The sequence below is a fragment of the Antrostomus carolinensis genome, unplaced genomic scaffold (assembly GCF_000700745.2).
Source record: "Antrostomus carolinensis isolate BGI_N321 unplaced genomic scaffold, ASM70074v2 scaffold481, whole genome shotgun sequence".
NCBI lineage: Eukaryota > Metazoa > Chordata > Aves > Caprimulgiformes > Caprimulgidae > Antrostomus > Antrostomus carolinensis.
Window position 1 is genome coordinate 1 of NW_010293190.1, and position 16211 is coordinate 16211.

The window sequence follows — 16211 nt, forward strand, 5'->3', positions numbered from 1 at the left end:
CGCTCAGGGAACCGGGGGAGGGGACTGCCCGTTATCCCCACGCCGTGCTGACGGGGATCCAGGGGGGGCCGAACCCAGCGCTGGGGCTCCGGGAGGAAGGTACCGGTACCGGCAGCGTTAGCGGTTGGGAAGCGGGAGAACCGTCCCCACGGCCGTGCCCCGGTCAGGGACGGGCATTGTGCTGTTTTGCTACAGGGTAAAAATGGCCTCTCGGCGGATCACACGGGAGACGTTTGATGCTGTAGTGCAGGAGAAAGTTAAAAGGTACCGGATGGAGCGGGGTGACACCATGGAGGACACGATCCACCCTTTTAAAGGTAATTAAACCCGGGCGTGACGTGCCGTGGGTTGCACCAGCTCTTCTGGCAACCGCTACCTTCAATTTCTTCCCATTTGCCTAAAACGTGGACTTGTGCTGCTGTTTTTCCACATCCATTTTTATTGGAGGCTTTATTTGGTGTGACTGACACTAGTTCAATGTGGAATGCAAATTCCAGGCGAAAAAAAACCCAAAAACCCAAAACCAAACGAATTTCAAACAAAGGAATTCTATTCAGGCTGCATCAGAGAGTGGGTCCAATTTCAGGGAGGTCTCCAGAGACATCACTGCAGGATGGAATTCTGGTGATGTCTGATAAGTTAAGTAAATGTAGGAGTGTATTTGAAGCCTTTGGATCTTTGGATTTCATGTTATTTTTGGAGAAAAGGCTAAAAGCGGGGCATGAATCTAGTGAATGTACATCAAACATGATCTATGAATCTAGTGAATGTACATCAAACATGATCTACACATTCTTTTATCTTCTAAATTTGATATTTAAATTGTCTACAAAAATAAACTGGATTACACTCATAGGAAATTGAGAGTTTTAAAATGAGATCTCTCTGTTTTCTCAAAGTTGTATAAGAAATAATTTATTTTAAATGCTTGATTTGTTCAAGTAATCTTTACTTTCTGGATTTAACTGAAAGAACAGGGATTCTTGGATGCTTTGCAGAAATTCTAGTATTTCTGACTTCAGTGTTATCTTGGATAATTACGTGTGAGTGTGCAGAAAATAGAATCTTCTGTTCAACTGTGGAATTCACACGTTCAGTGTGGAAACAGAAAGTTCATGCTTTTGGTATTTTTACCTCTGAGAAGTCTGAGTAGAAGCATTATGAGGGCAACGTTAGCATCTTCCTAGACTGAGGAAGTTGTGAGCGCCTCTCCTATGAGGACAGGCTGAGAGAGTTGGGGATGTTCAGCCTGGAGAAGAGAAGGCTCCAGGGAGACCTTCTAGTGGCCTCCCAGTACCTGAAGGGGCTACAAGAAAGCTGGGGAGGGACTTTTCATAAGGGCAGTTAATGACAAAACAAGGGGAAATGGGTTTAAACTGAAAGAGGGGAGGTTTAGATGAGATATTAGGAAGAAGCTCTTCACTGTGAGGGTGGTGAGACACTGGAACAGGTTGCCCAAGGAAGTTGTGGCTGCTCCTCCCTGGAAGTGTTCAAGGCCAGGCTGGATGAGGCTTTGAGCAACCTGGTCTAGTGGAAGGTGTCCCTGCTGATGGCAGGGGGGTTGGGACTGGATGAGCTTTAAGGTCCCTTCCAACCCAAACCAGTCTATGATTCTATGAAGTAGAAAATGGGGTTTGTAGCAGAACTGGCATTTCAGCTTTAGTGAAAGCAGAAGTTTTAATGAATGGTTTTGTCATGTGTGTTTAAGCATTGATAATAATCTGTTGCTTTTTGCTTATTATTAATTATTCAATGTATGTATGAAAGCAAATGGGAATTTCCTAAAGCTGGAGGGGGTACTGGTCAGAGTTTTGATATGTTGACTCTTGTAAGTGTCTAAAGGTGTTTATTTATATTTTTTTCTCCCTCCTACTTGCAGTGCACTGGTGTATTTATGGTTTTTATCATTACAGCTCATTCAAGGCCTGTCCCAAGACCAAGATATGAAGGCAGTTTCCATGATGATGGAAGATACGCTCATGACAACGCCCAGCACCATCCACACAACGACTGGAGTGAAGATGCCAGAGATGATTATCCAGGACCTTCTTACAGACCAACTAGTCCTCTCATAAGGAAAGAGAACTATTACCACGAACAGTATGGACACCCGGTGTCTCGTGACTGGGAATTTGTTCACCCAGCATCCCATGACCGGGAATATGGGCGTCCAGCTTCCCATGACCGGGAATATGGGCGCCCAGCACCTCACAATCAGGAGTACGGGCGCCCAGCTTCCCACGACCGGGAATACGGACACCCAACTTCCCATGACCGGGAGTATGGGGGCTTGGCTTCTCATGACCAGGACTATGGTCCTTCTGACTCTTGGGAATCTACTGGACCACATGAAAGTGATTTTAGTTCTTCAGATATTTTAGGTGATTTTAGATCACCAGGACTCATGGAAGGTGAATATGGCAACATGGAAAACCAGGAGTATGATGTGGACTTTGGAATTCAATCTGACAGCGGGGAGTTCCGACCCCCAATACGGAGGGGCAGCCTTATCAGGGGAAGAGTTCTGAGAGGAAAACGTATTACAAGGGGTGTTCTTAAAACTAAAGTATTCAAAGCAGAGATCAAAACTCCCCTAAAGAAATGGAACACTAAAAAACTGCCCCCGGGCCCTGATCAGAAGCCAGCTCTGCAACCTGATCAAATGCCAGATGCTGCTGAACGCCCCAACCAGAGGCCGCTGACCCTCCAACGCCCTAATCAGAAGTTGCCACCACGACCTAATCAGAGGCCAACTATAACAACCCAGAGACCTATTCTCAGGCTGCCAAAACCTGCTCATGTTTTCAGAAATCTCACTTTTGACCTTGTGGATAAATCAGACATTTTTTCAACGTTTGGAATAGAAATTATAAAATGGGCTGGGTTTCACGCGATAAAAAACGACGCAGAATTTTCCCGCCTTTTTGGAGCTCTCTTTGAACTAGAGACAGAAACCTGTGCAAAAATGCTTGCTTCCTTCAAATGTTCCTTAAAGCCAGAACACAGAGATTATTGTTTCTTTACTATCAAGAGTTTACAACACGCTGCTCTGAAAACTCCCAAAGTGGACAATGAGTTTTTAAATATGTTATTGGACAAAGGTGCTGTGAAAACAAAGAACTGCTTCTTCGAAATAATCAAACCTTTTGATAAATACATCATGAGGCTACAGGACCGCCTCCTCAAAGGTGTTACACCACTGCTTATGGCCTGCAATGCTTATGAATTAAGCATTAAAACGAGTGGTTTTGGTAATCCAAGAGAAATGGCAAGTGCTTTTGAGACCACTGTTTCTCTTTGTCGTAAATCTTTAGCGCTTCTGGGTCAGACCTTTGCGTTAGCATCTGTTTTCAGGCAAGAGAAAATACTTGAAGCTGTAGGGCTCCAGGAAATGGCTCCAGCACCAACATTATTCCCAAACTTTGATGATTCAACATTGTTTGGAAGAGAGTACATTGAAAACTTGAAGGCTTGGTTGGAGAAGAGTGGATATCCAATTCAGATGAAAAAAACTGAACCAGAGTCCACTGTACAGCTTAAAACACCCTCTCCTGACCCAAATGTTAAAAGTGAGTGAAGTGTTGTAAGATACTTTGCAGTGTATAATGTCTTTATTCATTGCTGGCATTTTATCTTTTAATTTTTATGGTTTTATTAGGTCAGGAATCCCTAATTATTAGGGAATTCCATGTAAATCCATAGCAGTGCTGAGGCAGGTAGTAAATACTATCTGTTGTAGCAATGGCTTTCAGCTTTGTGGCTCCTGCCTCCCCTCTCCTGCACGTGCTTATACTTTACATCTCTGATTTTCACCTCGTGCCCTTGGCTGCTTCAGCTGCCCTGCCCTCCAGCTGCACAGTTTTGAGGTAGGGAAGCCAGGACCACAAGTGTAACTGGCTACACCACAGAGTAAGTAAGTATTAGCATCTAAGCAGAGTCAGAGATGTTACTATTACTGCTTTTATCAGATGCAGGCATATTTATTTGAAATTGTTTACATACTACCATCTATAGGAATGCTGTCTCCTCTGTGGTATTAGGCTGAAGTGTTCTTACTCATTATTATACTCATCTATTTTTTCCTAATCAAACTTCAGATACTTTCTCAGGGAGATCTTGTAGCACTGACACTGAATGGCTAAAATCTGGAACTCACCCCTTCAGAGTGCTGTTCAAATACACTTATTTTGAACAAAATCTTTTCAGTGCAGTAAGTAACTTTTAAAGGATGGCTTAACTTGCCCAGGATGGCAAAGGATAAGTTTCTTAAATAAATAATATTTTTTCTCATAATAAACTGCTCTAAAATCTAAACCGAGTTGAGAAAACAGTCAGAAAGTTTCTGAGGTTTCCTTAATTTATTTTAATATTAAATACAGCCTTTTTTTATTAATGTGTTGAAAAATTGCAAATGTCATTGTGTCAAAGAATAAAAAAAGAGGACACATAGGTACTCCATTGATGGGAATAATACATAATACAGTGCATTTTTTTCTTCCTGCAGCCCCACAGCGAGCTGATCGGAAAGTTGTAGAGACAATTGATCAGCTAGTGAACAGCATTGTTTCAGGAACCTTGTCTGCCAAAGAGAGAAATGCTCAGAAGAACTGCCCTGAATATTGGTAGGTGTGTTTAAACTCTATGTTCTAATGCTACTTTCTGATGAAGATATTTGGAATATGTTTAATTAAATTCAGTATTTCATTCAGTGGGTGTGAGATCAAAGTCTATTGTATATTTAATCAGCCTTTTTGAAAATGTTTCCTCTGTTAATTCTACTTCCTGATGGCCCTGGTAATTGTCCTGTTGCTGTTTTGTCTAGTAGATCAGGTTCCTTTTGATATGTCAATAATGACTGTATGTCAGTCCAAATACAGGATGTTAAAAGCAATTTCAATTTACAAGATGAATATGTTATTATATTATATATATAATTATTGTTATTATATTATATAATATTATATATATTATGTATTCATATAAATATGAATAAGTTAATATAAACATGCAGTAAAGGTAACACTTGGGGATCTAGTGGTCTGTGAATAATGTTGGAAAGGAAAACAGAGACCCTTCCTAGTGTAACAGTCTTTTAATATGACAGTATCTCTTCATGTGTGAATTGTAGCAGAGCTGATTAATTACTGGCCAGGTGATTTATGTCAAACCCCCCCATCATTTATTTGCTTGGCATACTTCACTTACTGCTTTAGAAGTGGAGTTGGCTGTTACTCTGAGAAAAGCCTGTGCAGGCTGATGTTTGTGTAGCAACTTGTGTGTACCCCTGGAAAGAAGGATCGATTGCTCCTGAGTTTGTGATCTGAGAATTTGCAATTGGTTGTGCTTTCAGCTTAGGCTTTCACTTTATTTCTATGATTTTATTCAGGTTCTTGTCTGATGAAGATAGTCTAGAATACAAGTATTACAGACTGAAGTTGTCAGAGATGCAAAGGCGGACGTCGTCTGGAAAGGAAGCGGGTGGTGAGGGCAGAACACTAGAAGAAGCTGCAACAGAATCAGTCAGGGCCATGTTGTATGCCAGGAAAGTTGCAAGTATTAAGAGAAGGCTATTTAAAAGAAAAAGGCTTGGAATTATCCCACAACATGGTTTTCGCAGAAGGAAGGTGAGGAGAGCAACCATAGGGACACAGACTGTGCTTTCAGCTGGTACAGTGCTGAAGCACCAAGACAAACATCTTCAAGGTTCAGTCCAGTCAGCATCTTCTGTATCAGAAACCAACCTGTCTGAGAAGAATTCTTCCCTTGATACAACCTCCTCCTCACAGTGTGCCACCAGTTCAGAGATCTCCCTGCCAGCAGAAGAAAGGGCAGATTCTGAGGATTCTTTAGCACCACCTGAACTTTTCCCACCGTTGTCCTCTCAATTTCCTGATGGTAAGTAAAGAGTCAAGATTAAATTGTAAATTATATGAGAAAAGAATTGCATAGAATGTTCTGCTGGAAATTCTAAAAATAATTTTGCTCAAGTAGATCATTCTCAACTGTATTGACCTTCCAGTGATGCAGATTTTAGATGAAGTTGTAGATAATCATAGAATGTTGTGGGTTGGAAGGGACTCACAAGGATTATGGAGTCCAACTCCTGTAATGAGCATTCTGTTCCTTGCAGTGGATGCTAAAACAATGGAAACTGCTGAGAAGCTTGCCAAGTTTGTTGCTCAGGTAGGACCAGAAATTGAGCAGTTCAGCATAGACAACAGTGCAGATAACCCAGATCTTTGGTGAGTAACCTACACATTTATCTTTGTAAATGGGCTGATAAGAGAAATCAGAGCACATCTAAACAATTGCTAAGGAGACACTTCCTTCTAGTGTTTGTTGAGATGTGTGCTTTTATTCAGTGTGTTGAGGAACAGAGGATTTAGAGCAATACTCCCTGTTGTCCTGCTCAGCACCTCCATTAATGGTGAATATCTGAAATATCTAAGACAGAAAAACACTTCTCCCAAATGCATATGTCACTGATATCTGTATTTTTTTCTTTTATATCCTAAGTAACCAGCTTGCATCTTGAAACAATGTTCTGCCAAAGTATTTTCAATCTTGTTATTGTTTTCAAGTGAGGCTTTGATGACAATGGCCTGAGTGCTTTAGTGAAAATGAGCACAGGTTTTTCTCTTCTAGTCATACCAACAAAACCAGAGCCATCTTCTCTCTTCTGTCTCTCAGAATCAATACACCTATTTCTGCGTAGTCCACATGACAAATTTGGAAGCCCTCAATTATTTTCTGGGGTCTGCTGTTTGCCTTCTGGGTCATCCCCAGCTAAGCTCTTGTTTTAGTTTCTCCATCTATATAATGAAGATAATTGTACTGAATTCTTTCCAATGCAGTTTGAGCAGTGCTGATAAAAAGCAGTCTGTAAGAACTGAGGGGAATGATTGCTGTTCTTAGTACATGTTGTCAAGGAATCCTACAGCTCTACAAAAACACATCTAGAATGACCATTCAAAAAATTAATAAGAGCTTTATTTCTAATGTCTTGCTTCATGCTAGCTAAAGAAAATCTTTTTCTGATATTATTTTCACTGTAATTTTTTGCTCAGGTTTCTACAGGATCAAAACAGTTCCGCTTTCAAATTTTACCGAATGAAAGTCTATGAGTTATGTCCATCTATTAACTTCAGTGCTGTGTCAGAAGCAACTGATGCTGGGGAAAGTGCTAAACCTGGAGAGAGAAATTTGGATATTTCAGAAGAGGAAGAGGATGAAGAAGAGGAGGAAGAAGATAATGAGGAGGAAGCTGAGTTTGAAGAGGATATCTCCCAGCCTTTGGAAGAAACAGAAATGGAGCAAGCAGAGGAGGGAGAAGAGGATGACATCTCCACAGGTAGAAGCGTGGAAAACCTAGCTGGAGAAATGGTTTCCAAAACAGGAGAAGAAATGTCAACAGGTGACATGCAGCTAGCCACATCATCTGATGGTGCTGTACCAAATCTGTCGACACAGGCATCAACTCCTGTTCCTGGTACCCTATTTCCTCGCAAACGAATCAGCAGCAAGTCTCTGAAAGTTGGCATGATTCCTGCATCTAAAAGGATTTGCCTCATAGAAGAACCAAAAGGTGAGTGTTATTTAAAAGAGATTTTGTTGGTGTCATGACAGAATTACTGATTTTTATGTACTTTGTTACTGACTGTTAAGGGCTGAAAGAATTAAGTTTCTTTAATCTAAAAATGAAGAGAGTGTTCACTGTAAAGGGTCATTCAGCTGACAAAGGACAATCTGAAGAAATTGTGTAACATTCTTTTGTATTACAGTGCAATAGGAAAGGTTGTGTTAAACATAATTCCTCAAATACTCTCTTAAATATATGTGAATGTTATCCTCTCTCTGCTGCTTAAAAAACCCCACAGCAGTAGTTTTTGTGGGGCTTATTTTATGTGTGGAAGGTTTAACAGACTTCTGTATAGCACTGAACATGTTTGGGGTGTTTGACTAAATATATTGACTAAATATATATATTTTTATATATATAAATTTATTTTTTTACTCATATATTGACTAAACCAATTTTGGTTTGGCCTGTCAAATTTTATCAATATGACTACAGTGGGGGTGGATCATAATATTCTAAGAACTGAGAGATAAGTAGCTTAAAACTGATTGTGTGTGCTCTGCAGCTACGTTAACAAATGTCTTTCCTTTGCACAATGATTTTTATTGGTGAAGGTTGGCATTTGTGATATGAAAACGATGTACAATAACCTCATTTAAATCTACTCTGAATTTTCTATCAGAGTACTACAAAGCTCAGGGAAATGAAAAATCTAAAGTCCTTATAGTAAATCATCCATCAGCATATTGCTGGCATGACATGTCCAAAACTAAATACCTGAATGTACTAATTACTTTTTTGTGGTGAAGGGGGGGAAAAAAGGTATTTTATTTCTTTTTTCTTTTTTTAAAATTTTTGTTCTAATCTTTCTTGAGGGTTCTGATTTTAGACCAAGGTATTCAGTTTGATTCCCACTTGAGATGTACTTTTGGAGTTCTATATTAAAATTGTTTTTCTTTACAGCTGAATTTTGTCATTGATTTGATTTGCAGTGCATGAACCTGTCCGAATTGCTTATGATAGACCTCGTGGTTGCCCAGTTACAAAGAAGAAGAAGGTAAAGAATTCTTCTGGTTTGCCATTGCATTCTGAGAATCAACTGTCTTTATGAGAGGCAGCCTCTGAAAATGTGTCATTGTCATCAAATCAAATCAAAACCTGAAAAGCCTGATCCTGAAAAAGACTGGACTAAATCTGAGGAGAGCCATGGCTCCTGTTGTCTTAACTTCCTGTGTAAAAAAATAAACATTTGATGATTATAGCACTATTGAGCAGTGTGTTAATCTTGTCTTCTATTAAAAAAAAAACAAAACAAAAAACCCCAGTTCATTGCTGTCTGGAAAATATGTTGTAATTTTCCAAATTTGGTGCAATGTGATTTCACTGCTTCTGTATTTGTCATAGGGAGTCATTCAGACTCAGATCATTCAGTATTTGTTATTAAAAAACATAACTGCCTTTTAAAATATCAAGGGGTATTCTTAATAATGTAATTAAACAGTTTGAGAACCTGAACTATATATTTCTTTAATTTTTTTAAATTGACAAAGCAGATATTTACTCTTTGATACATTTGTTCTCTGTAGCTAGTGAAGTGTTGCTTAGAAGATATTTCTGTATATCCAGAAATTCAAATACACTTAGTTTACAGGGATGGATTTAGGGATTTTTAATACATTATTTCCCTGTATAACAAAAAACTCCTTTGTTTTTCTGTTTTTTTTTTTTCCTCTCCACAGAAACCAAAAGATTTAGAATTTTCACACAAGAAACTAACAAACAGGAATGTGGGTTTCCAGATGCTTCAGAAGATGGGCTGGCAAGAAGGACATGGCCTTGGTACACGAGGAAAAGGAATCAGAGAGCCTGTAAAAGTGTATGTAATGGGGCCACACTACAGAAATTTGACAGCTCTGGAGAAGGCTGGGATTCTAATAGTAACTGTGTTTATCTGACCCACCTAGAAGTGGCCAGTTCAGTGTTTTGTTTCCTTCTTGACATTGGCCTTTGGCCTCAGCAAAGCTGAGCATGGAGACTTCATGCATTTTTCTGGCCAGGCTGGGCAAAGTCTGATCTGGAAGGTGGCTGTTTCTTGCCATCCAGTTTGACATCACTGAAGGCTGTGGCATGAATGCTGCAGCGTGCGGATGCTTTCTAAAGATATATGGGTGCCCCTGTTCTTCAGGAGGGGGTTTGTGTTGTTTAATGTATGTAGGGCTTTTTTAAAGCGTAGTATTATCCTGGCAATCCCCTTTGTACCACACCAGGACCACAGCCAGGTATATAATATATAAGCAGACTTTAGGAATGTCATACACAGTACTCCTAGGTTTAGGCAACAACTTTATTTTCACTCTTAATTATGTGATTCATTCCACTGCACACTGAAAGAGGTAAGTGCATCTGCCAGAAGGTAAGTGTGTTTTTTCCTTTAAAATATACTTTTGTTTTTAATCTTCTTTTTTTTTTTTTTTTTAAAGTTGCTGTATCCAGTGTCCACTGCTGCCAGCACAGAGAGTGCATAATATGTCCTTCAACTCTCTGAGTGAATAAGGAGGCAGAAATTGTTTCTTTCTAAACCCATATGACAAGCTTTCTAGTCCACACACATAGTCTGTGGTTTAACAATCTTCTTTCTCCAGGGATTTCTATTTTCTCATCATGCCTTGGACAGTACTGGTGACTTGAGTTGGTGGGATCCTTCTGGTTGTTTGCTTTCTTTTTTCTTTAGTGCTCCCTGTGGTCCAGTGGCCATCACTGTGTTTTCTCTATTTCCTTCTTCAGCAGCAAACAGACAAGGAGAAAGCAGCACACTTTGCCTCTAGCTCTCTTGTGCTCACCAGTGTTAGAACCTTGGTTCTTAACCTTGAAACTTACTGTGACCAAACATACAAGTACTTTTTTTTGTTTCTGTAGCTCCTGGCATGAGTTTTGCTCCACAGCTAATCATGAGCTGTGTAATTGTATCTGATCTGACAGCCTACCACATTCTAAAAGTTTCTGGCCATCTTTTAAGAACTGCATTTTTAATTTATGAAAATGCATTTTTTTTTTCCAGCTTGAGTCCATTGCTATGTCACTCTTGTAAAGACACCCACAAAAAGTAGCGAAGAACTGCTTTCTTTACCTCTTGCAAAAACTTGTTCACTTTCTGTGCTGTAGTGAGAACTCTGTATTATTATTTTCAGGGTGTGCACCTCTAGTTTCCCATCAAAGTAATTCTATGGACAGTACTTTGGGACAATCCAGTGAGGATGAAATGAGAGCAATTTAAGATTTTGCTTTTTCTTGTTTGTTGCTTTGATACAGTGTGGAATTTTCTTGTTCATTTCAAAATCTGGAGCCTTTTGTTTTTCCTCCTCTTTTGAAAACTACCAGCTCTTCTATTGATGACTTGTTTAAAAGTCTACATGCTGTCTAGTCTCATTCTTTGAGCAAAAGGGGATGGATTAGTAATTGGAGACACTCCAATTCTAGTGTGATCATTATATAACACTGATATCTAAAACAAATGTATTCAAGCACATCAGTTATTACACAAAGAAACCTGAGGCCCTTTTTTGTTAGGAAAGCTTAGAGCTTGGCTTTTTCTGTGAGAGCAAGTCAAATTTGCAGGTTTGAGGAGATTTTTATTTATTTTACTGTAAAAGATACATGAATTCCATGGTGACTTCTTACAGAAATGAAGGGTCAAGAAATTTTAAATGGAGTTTCATGTTAGTCTTGTGAGCTGTTCCCTGTCTTGTGAATTAATTTGTCACAGCTATGGGTCTGGCCAATTCTACAGTTCAAGAAACCTTTTTTTTTTAAAAAAAAAAACAACAACAAAAATAACCCCAAAAACCAAAACCAACCCACACTCAAAGGCAGAACATTGTTATGGGATAGACCCTCCTCTGAGTAACTATCTTGTGTCTTTGATTAGTTTTTTATTCTGAAAGTAATCTAGAAGAGGAACTGTGGTGTAAATAGGAAAAAAAACCCTGTTCTTTCTGTTTGGAAGTATGAAGCAGGTGTTGTGTAATGGAAATGGCAAATTAAAAGTGTGCTTCAAACAGGTCATACTATAAAAGGTAAAAAAAGCCAAGTGTTGGGAGGCCTTTTAGGTGACTTGACTTCTAACTATAATTTAAAATGAAACTTAACTTGATCATACAGTTGCCAAGTCAGATTTCGTACCATTTGGAAGAAAAATGGCTCCCAGGCTTTCTGCTGTGGACTGTAGAGTTGAATTTGCTTTTCAGAGTCTGTCAATATTCTTTTAGCATTGCACAACAATCTACTTGGCTTAAGTGGACCTATTATTACAGAAATTGGATAAAGATCATTTTTCTTTGTTCTACTCAAGGTTCTCAGATTTTACCCTGATGGCACAGCAATCCCAATTTCAGTACGTGGAGCAATCTGCATTTTCTTAACTGTCCAAAATGAAATCTTTAATAGAGAATATTGTTACTGACCTGGAGGATAAAACTGGCACAGAGGATCATTCCTGTGGCTGAGGTTTCATTAATCTTGGCTTTGTAATGTGTATGTTCTATGCACATGGCCTGGAGAAAGAGATGGGTTTTAATTATTTGTATCTCTGCATTCCTGTGGGTCATCCTCTCCATCTGCTTCCAGGGCAGAAAGTTGGTTTGATATTGTTGAGGCCTGTCTGCTTCTTTTGGCACGTTTGGGTGAAGAGAGATGAGTTAATGACTCATTTTTCTTGGAAGAGCAGGAGCTCCAGGTTTTGTCTACGGTGTGTGTCCTACAAGACTTCAGCTTGCTTTTGAGTGCTAGAAATTTTAAGCAAGCAGCATTACGTTCCCTTGGTAAAAATTTCATCTTTTAAGCAGTTATGTGTTGTTTCCTACTCATTCCTCAAAGTCTCTGACTTCTGTCATTTTTGAAATGGAAGAAACAAAGGCAATTTTTTGCCGTCTATTCAACAGAGGATCCTATCTACCATGAGTAAAGTGGTTAACACAAGAGTTGATGTAAGAATTTGATCTGTTAGATGATTGTATCTTCACTGCTCCCTTAATATCATAGGAGCATTTTCTTCTAGTGGGTATTTGCATGTGTAATGGGAGGTGGGAACTATTTTATAGTTCATCTGATATGCCAGGTGCCAAGCCTCCACTCCCCTTCTCCCCCAAATGAAGCAGAATTGCTTTCCACTTGAATTGTGTCTATGTTGGAAGCTATTGTTTAGATCTCTTCTGAACGTTGTCAAATGTAAGAGAAACAGAGTGTTCTAACTATTCATTTTACTCCCTAGGGGTGCTACCTCTGCAGGGGAGGGCTTGGGTGTTGCAGGGGAAGAAAATAAAGAAGATGCATTTGATGTTTTCCGTCAAAGAATGATACAAATGTACAGGCAGAAAAGAGCAAGTAAATAGGTATGTGCAATGGACACGTCTGGTTTTTGAATTCCTGCAAACATTAAAATACCAGGGGTTTTTTTAGTCTTCCTTTACCAAGAAAATATTACTATTTCCATTGAGTCTATCTGGCTTCTTAGCATTTCATGAAAATCCAGACCTACGCTGAATTGCTTTGAACTGCTGAATTACCCCAAATCTTGCTTTTTAGGTTTGAAATAAGAGACTGGCTCGCTAGACAGTGCATGGATACGCAAAGGCTGCTGTGTGAAAGATCTTCAGCAGAGTATGCCAGTATGAAGAACACTTTGTAGTAGACTTGAACACTAATGTATTAAAATGTTTTCCAAGATTCAAGTTAGTCTTGTATTTAATTGTGCAAGCTAACAACTTGGATGTCATCTTCTGAGGAAGAAACAACTAATTTTGTTCTCGGAAGTGCCTGTTTACCTCTCTCTTTGGCCAAGTTTGCCTGTTTTGTGATGAGATGGCTTACCAAAAAATTGAATAAGCAACATGAAAAACTAGCCTGGTTTGGCTCTGATCCTTTCTGAAGCCAAGAATCTTCTCAAATTCAGATCTTCTTGCAAGGCAGTTCAGATTTGATTTTACTACATTTTATTGATGGGCTAATCTTCTGATCTGCTTCTGGAGTCTGCATAAAGCAGTTTCCTTTCCTCCATACATCAATTTTAAGACGACTCTACCTGTGTGCTTATTTTGTATAGGATTCTAGACTTCAAGTGTAGGATGAATAACTTGAGTTCATCTGAGTCTGAGAACACTAAACTCTTCCTTGAAAACCTTGTCTGCAAAGGTTTTTCATTGTAAAGAACAAGTAGTACATATTTTAAATGTACTTTTTCACACAAATTTGCAGCTCTTCTCCAACAAATTCTTGAATAATTTCTTTCCTTCTCAAAGAAGTTTAAGCCGTGAGCAGGTGCAATTTATGTGTCTACAGAAAATACTTGGAAGTCAGATATTTGGAAGTCATCTGGAAGTGCATCATCAGTATTGTAAGACCATCAGTTTAGAAAGTCATTTCTGTTTCTATTAAGTATTTGCTTTGCAGAAGTTCTTTTATTGAAAAATCCCACGAAACAAGACAAAAAGCTTGTACTTCAAGGAACTATTCCAGGACTTACTGAAAGAGAAGACTGGATTATCTACTGTGCTTCAACAAAAAGTATTACCTAACTGCTTGGTGAAGCAGTTGTGAAGATGATATGAAAGATTTAGCAGTGTTACCACAAATAAACCTTCAAGGTCTGATCATTCATCTTTTCCCGACTTGCACATCAATACGGGATCTGTGACTGGATTACTGAAAGTGACAGAATTTAATATCGCACTTTTTAGCGTACTCATTCTCTATCATTACCTTTCTAAACCTAGTCAGAAGTCTTCACTTGAATGTAAAAGTATCAAAACCTACTTCACTGAAGTTCTCTTTAAAGCGTTGATCTTGAGCTGACGCATGTTTTGCTTCCTAGGAGTGAGTGCTGTCTCGCTGTTGTTTTCATCCTGCACCAATGCTTCTTGTAGAGCAGAGAGCTTGCGGTACACCACTAATAGCACCCCACAGTAACGTGGCAGCATCTCAAGTTCCTAACTGACAAATATGCAAGAAAATGTGTTCTTCAGTTATCAACTTGCCTGTGCCTGCTGTTTAAAGAACAAAATTATACTCTTTTCTCCATTAAAAACCCTGCTGGTTGAAAGGGAGTGTCTTCATTTTCATTCTCTAGCAACAAACATTTCCTTGCTTGTAACAACCAGTTTTAGTTTATGAATACAAGTTTGTTTTGGGTTTTTTTTTTTCCTTTACTGTATGGGTTTTTGAAACCATGAGAAACAAAATCATGTTGCAGTGTAATTTTCTGATCCCTCAAGTTTTAGTTACTGTGAAGCACATAATCACTAAATAAAACCACCATGGCAGATATGGAAAAATATGCTGGTAGTTCTGTTTTTCCATTAACATCATGTGTCTTCACCTCTATATTACAAGAAGTTGAAGCAGGAAGGCTGTAAATATAAATAAATCTGGTTATCACACTTCATTAAGGACATTTGATAGTCCAGACATTTCTCATAGGCTTTACTTGCAAATGTTTTAAATCCTTAAATGTTTTGGAGCACAGGCTACTTGAGAGATGATCAAGGACAGTATTTCGCAGTGTATGCTTACCTGTTCAGGTCCTATTTGGGTGTGTTCTTCACTGCTCCTCTTTCTTTCCTGTGCCAAATGAGCAGTTAAGCAGTGTAAAACTTGAGCCTTTCGAAAAGGAGATCTATCAGTCACAGTCTGTTGTAGAATGATGCTCTGGAACCAGTATTGTTGGCCTCTGATTTATTTCTCCGACCCACTCAAAAGGGTTTAGCTTTCCTTTTCATTTCATTGATGAAGCTGCCAGTGTCGCTGTTCACAATTTTTATTTCCCTGCAAACTTCCAGTTTGCCTCTTCTTTCACATTTACATTTTGGAAGGATTCTTGATTATTTGTTACACAAGGCAAAGTGGAGTTTCACGCTCGATTGAAATCCACACTCTCAGACCCAGATCAGCAATTCTACGCTGCTCTGATTTGACCCGAGTTTGTTGGGCATGGTACCACTCGGGGTGTATTTGCTAAACACCTGCTTACCCAGTCTGGGAAAATTGATGGTATCCAGATTGGAAAATGGTACCGTCCTTTCTGAGTGCAATTCAATTTAGAGTATAAAGCTGTCTTGAGAATAAAGGTGAACATTGGGAAAATCTTAATCTGCTACCCTGGATGACTGTAGTATGGTCTGTCTTTCTTGTGCCAAACTTTAATTTTGGACAAGATATCAGCAGAGCAGTGCTGGTGCTGCCATTCCAGTGTTGCTCTCAAATGCGTTACCATTTGCCCCTTTTATCTTGTTTTACCAAGAGATGACCTTACACTCCTTTTGCAAAAAGGAATTTCCTTTTATTTTGACCTGCTTTTGCAGGCAGCTCTGCTTTGAAAATTTTAAATACCTTGTACATGTGAAACATTTGTTATGCAGATACATTGCCTTGTTTAAAGTTTACTAGCTTCTTTTCTGTTATTTTAGTTCCAGGCTCTCTTCCATGAAGACTGCAAGCTTCAGTGAACATTTTAACTAACTTCAGTGGTGTGTCTACTGTCTTTGGTTGTTTTTTGCCATTAATCTTGTAGAGCAATTTGCTAGTTTCTGTTCCGTGCAAATTGGCAGTAGTGCTAAGCTAGTAACAATTAGATGCTTATGTT

General features: G+C 39.0%; 1 protein-coding gene across 1 annotated transcript; it reads left to right on the plus strand.

Moving 5' to 3' along the window:
• The first annotated feature begins 202 nt into the window (after positions 1-202).
• Positions 203-12966, plus strand: SUGP2 (SURP and G-patch domain containing 2). The gene is made up of 11 exons (XM_010177166.1): positions 203-317; positions 1914-3569; positions 3938-3943; positions 4475-4622; positions 5387-5895; positions 6131-6242; positions 7068-7279; positions 7469-7585; positions 8572-8636; positions 9319-9455; positions 12846-12966. The coding sequence occupies exons 1-11, from the start codon at positions 203-205 to the stop codon at positions 12964-12966; spliced, it is 3198 nt and encodes a 1065-aa protein (XP_010175468.1).
• Positions 12967-16211: the final 3245 nt, after the last annotated feature.

Bases quoted from the DNA above. Each gene is read 5' to 3' on its own strand.
- SUGP2 (XM_010177166.1), top strand. From the start codon at position 203: ATGGCCTCTCGGCGGATCACACGGGAGACGTTTGATGCTGTAGTGCAG. The intron at 6,243-7,067 runs GTGAGTAACCTA...TTTTTTGCTCAG, and splicing joins GCAGATAACCCAGATCTTTG to GTTTCTACAGGATCAAAACA. The intron at 7,586-8,571 runs GTGAGTGTTATT...TTTGATTTGCAG, and splicing joins CCTCATAGAAGAACCAAAAG to TGCATGAACCTGTCCGAATT.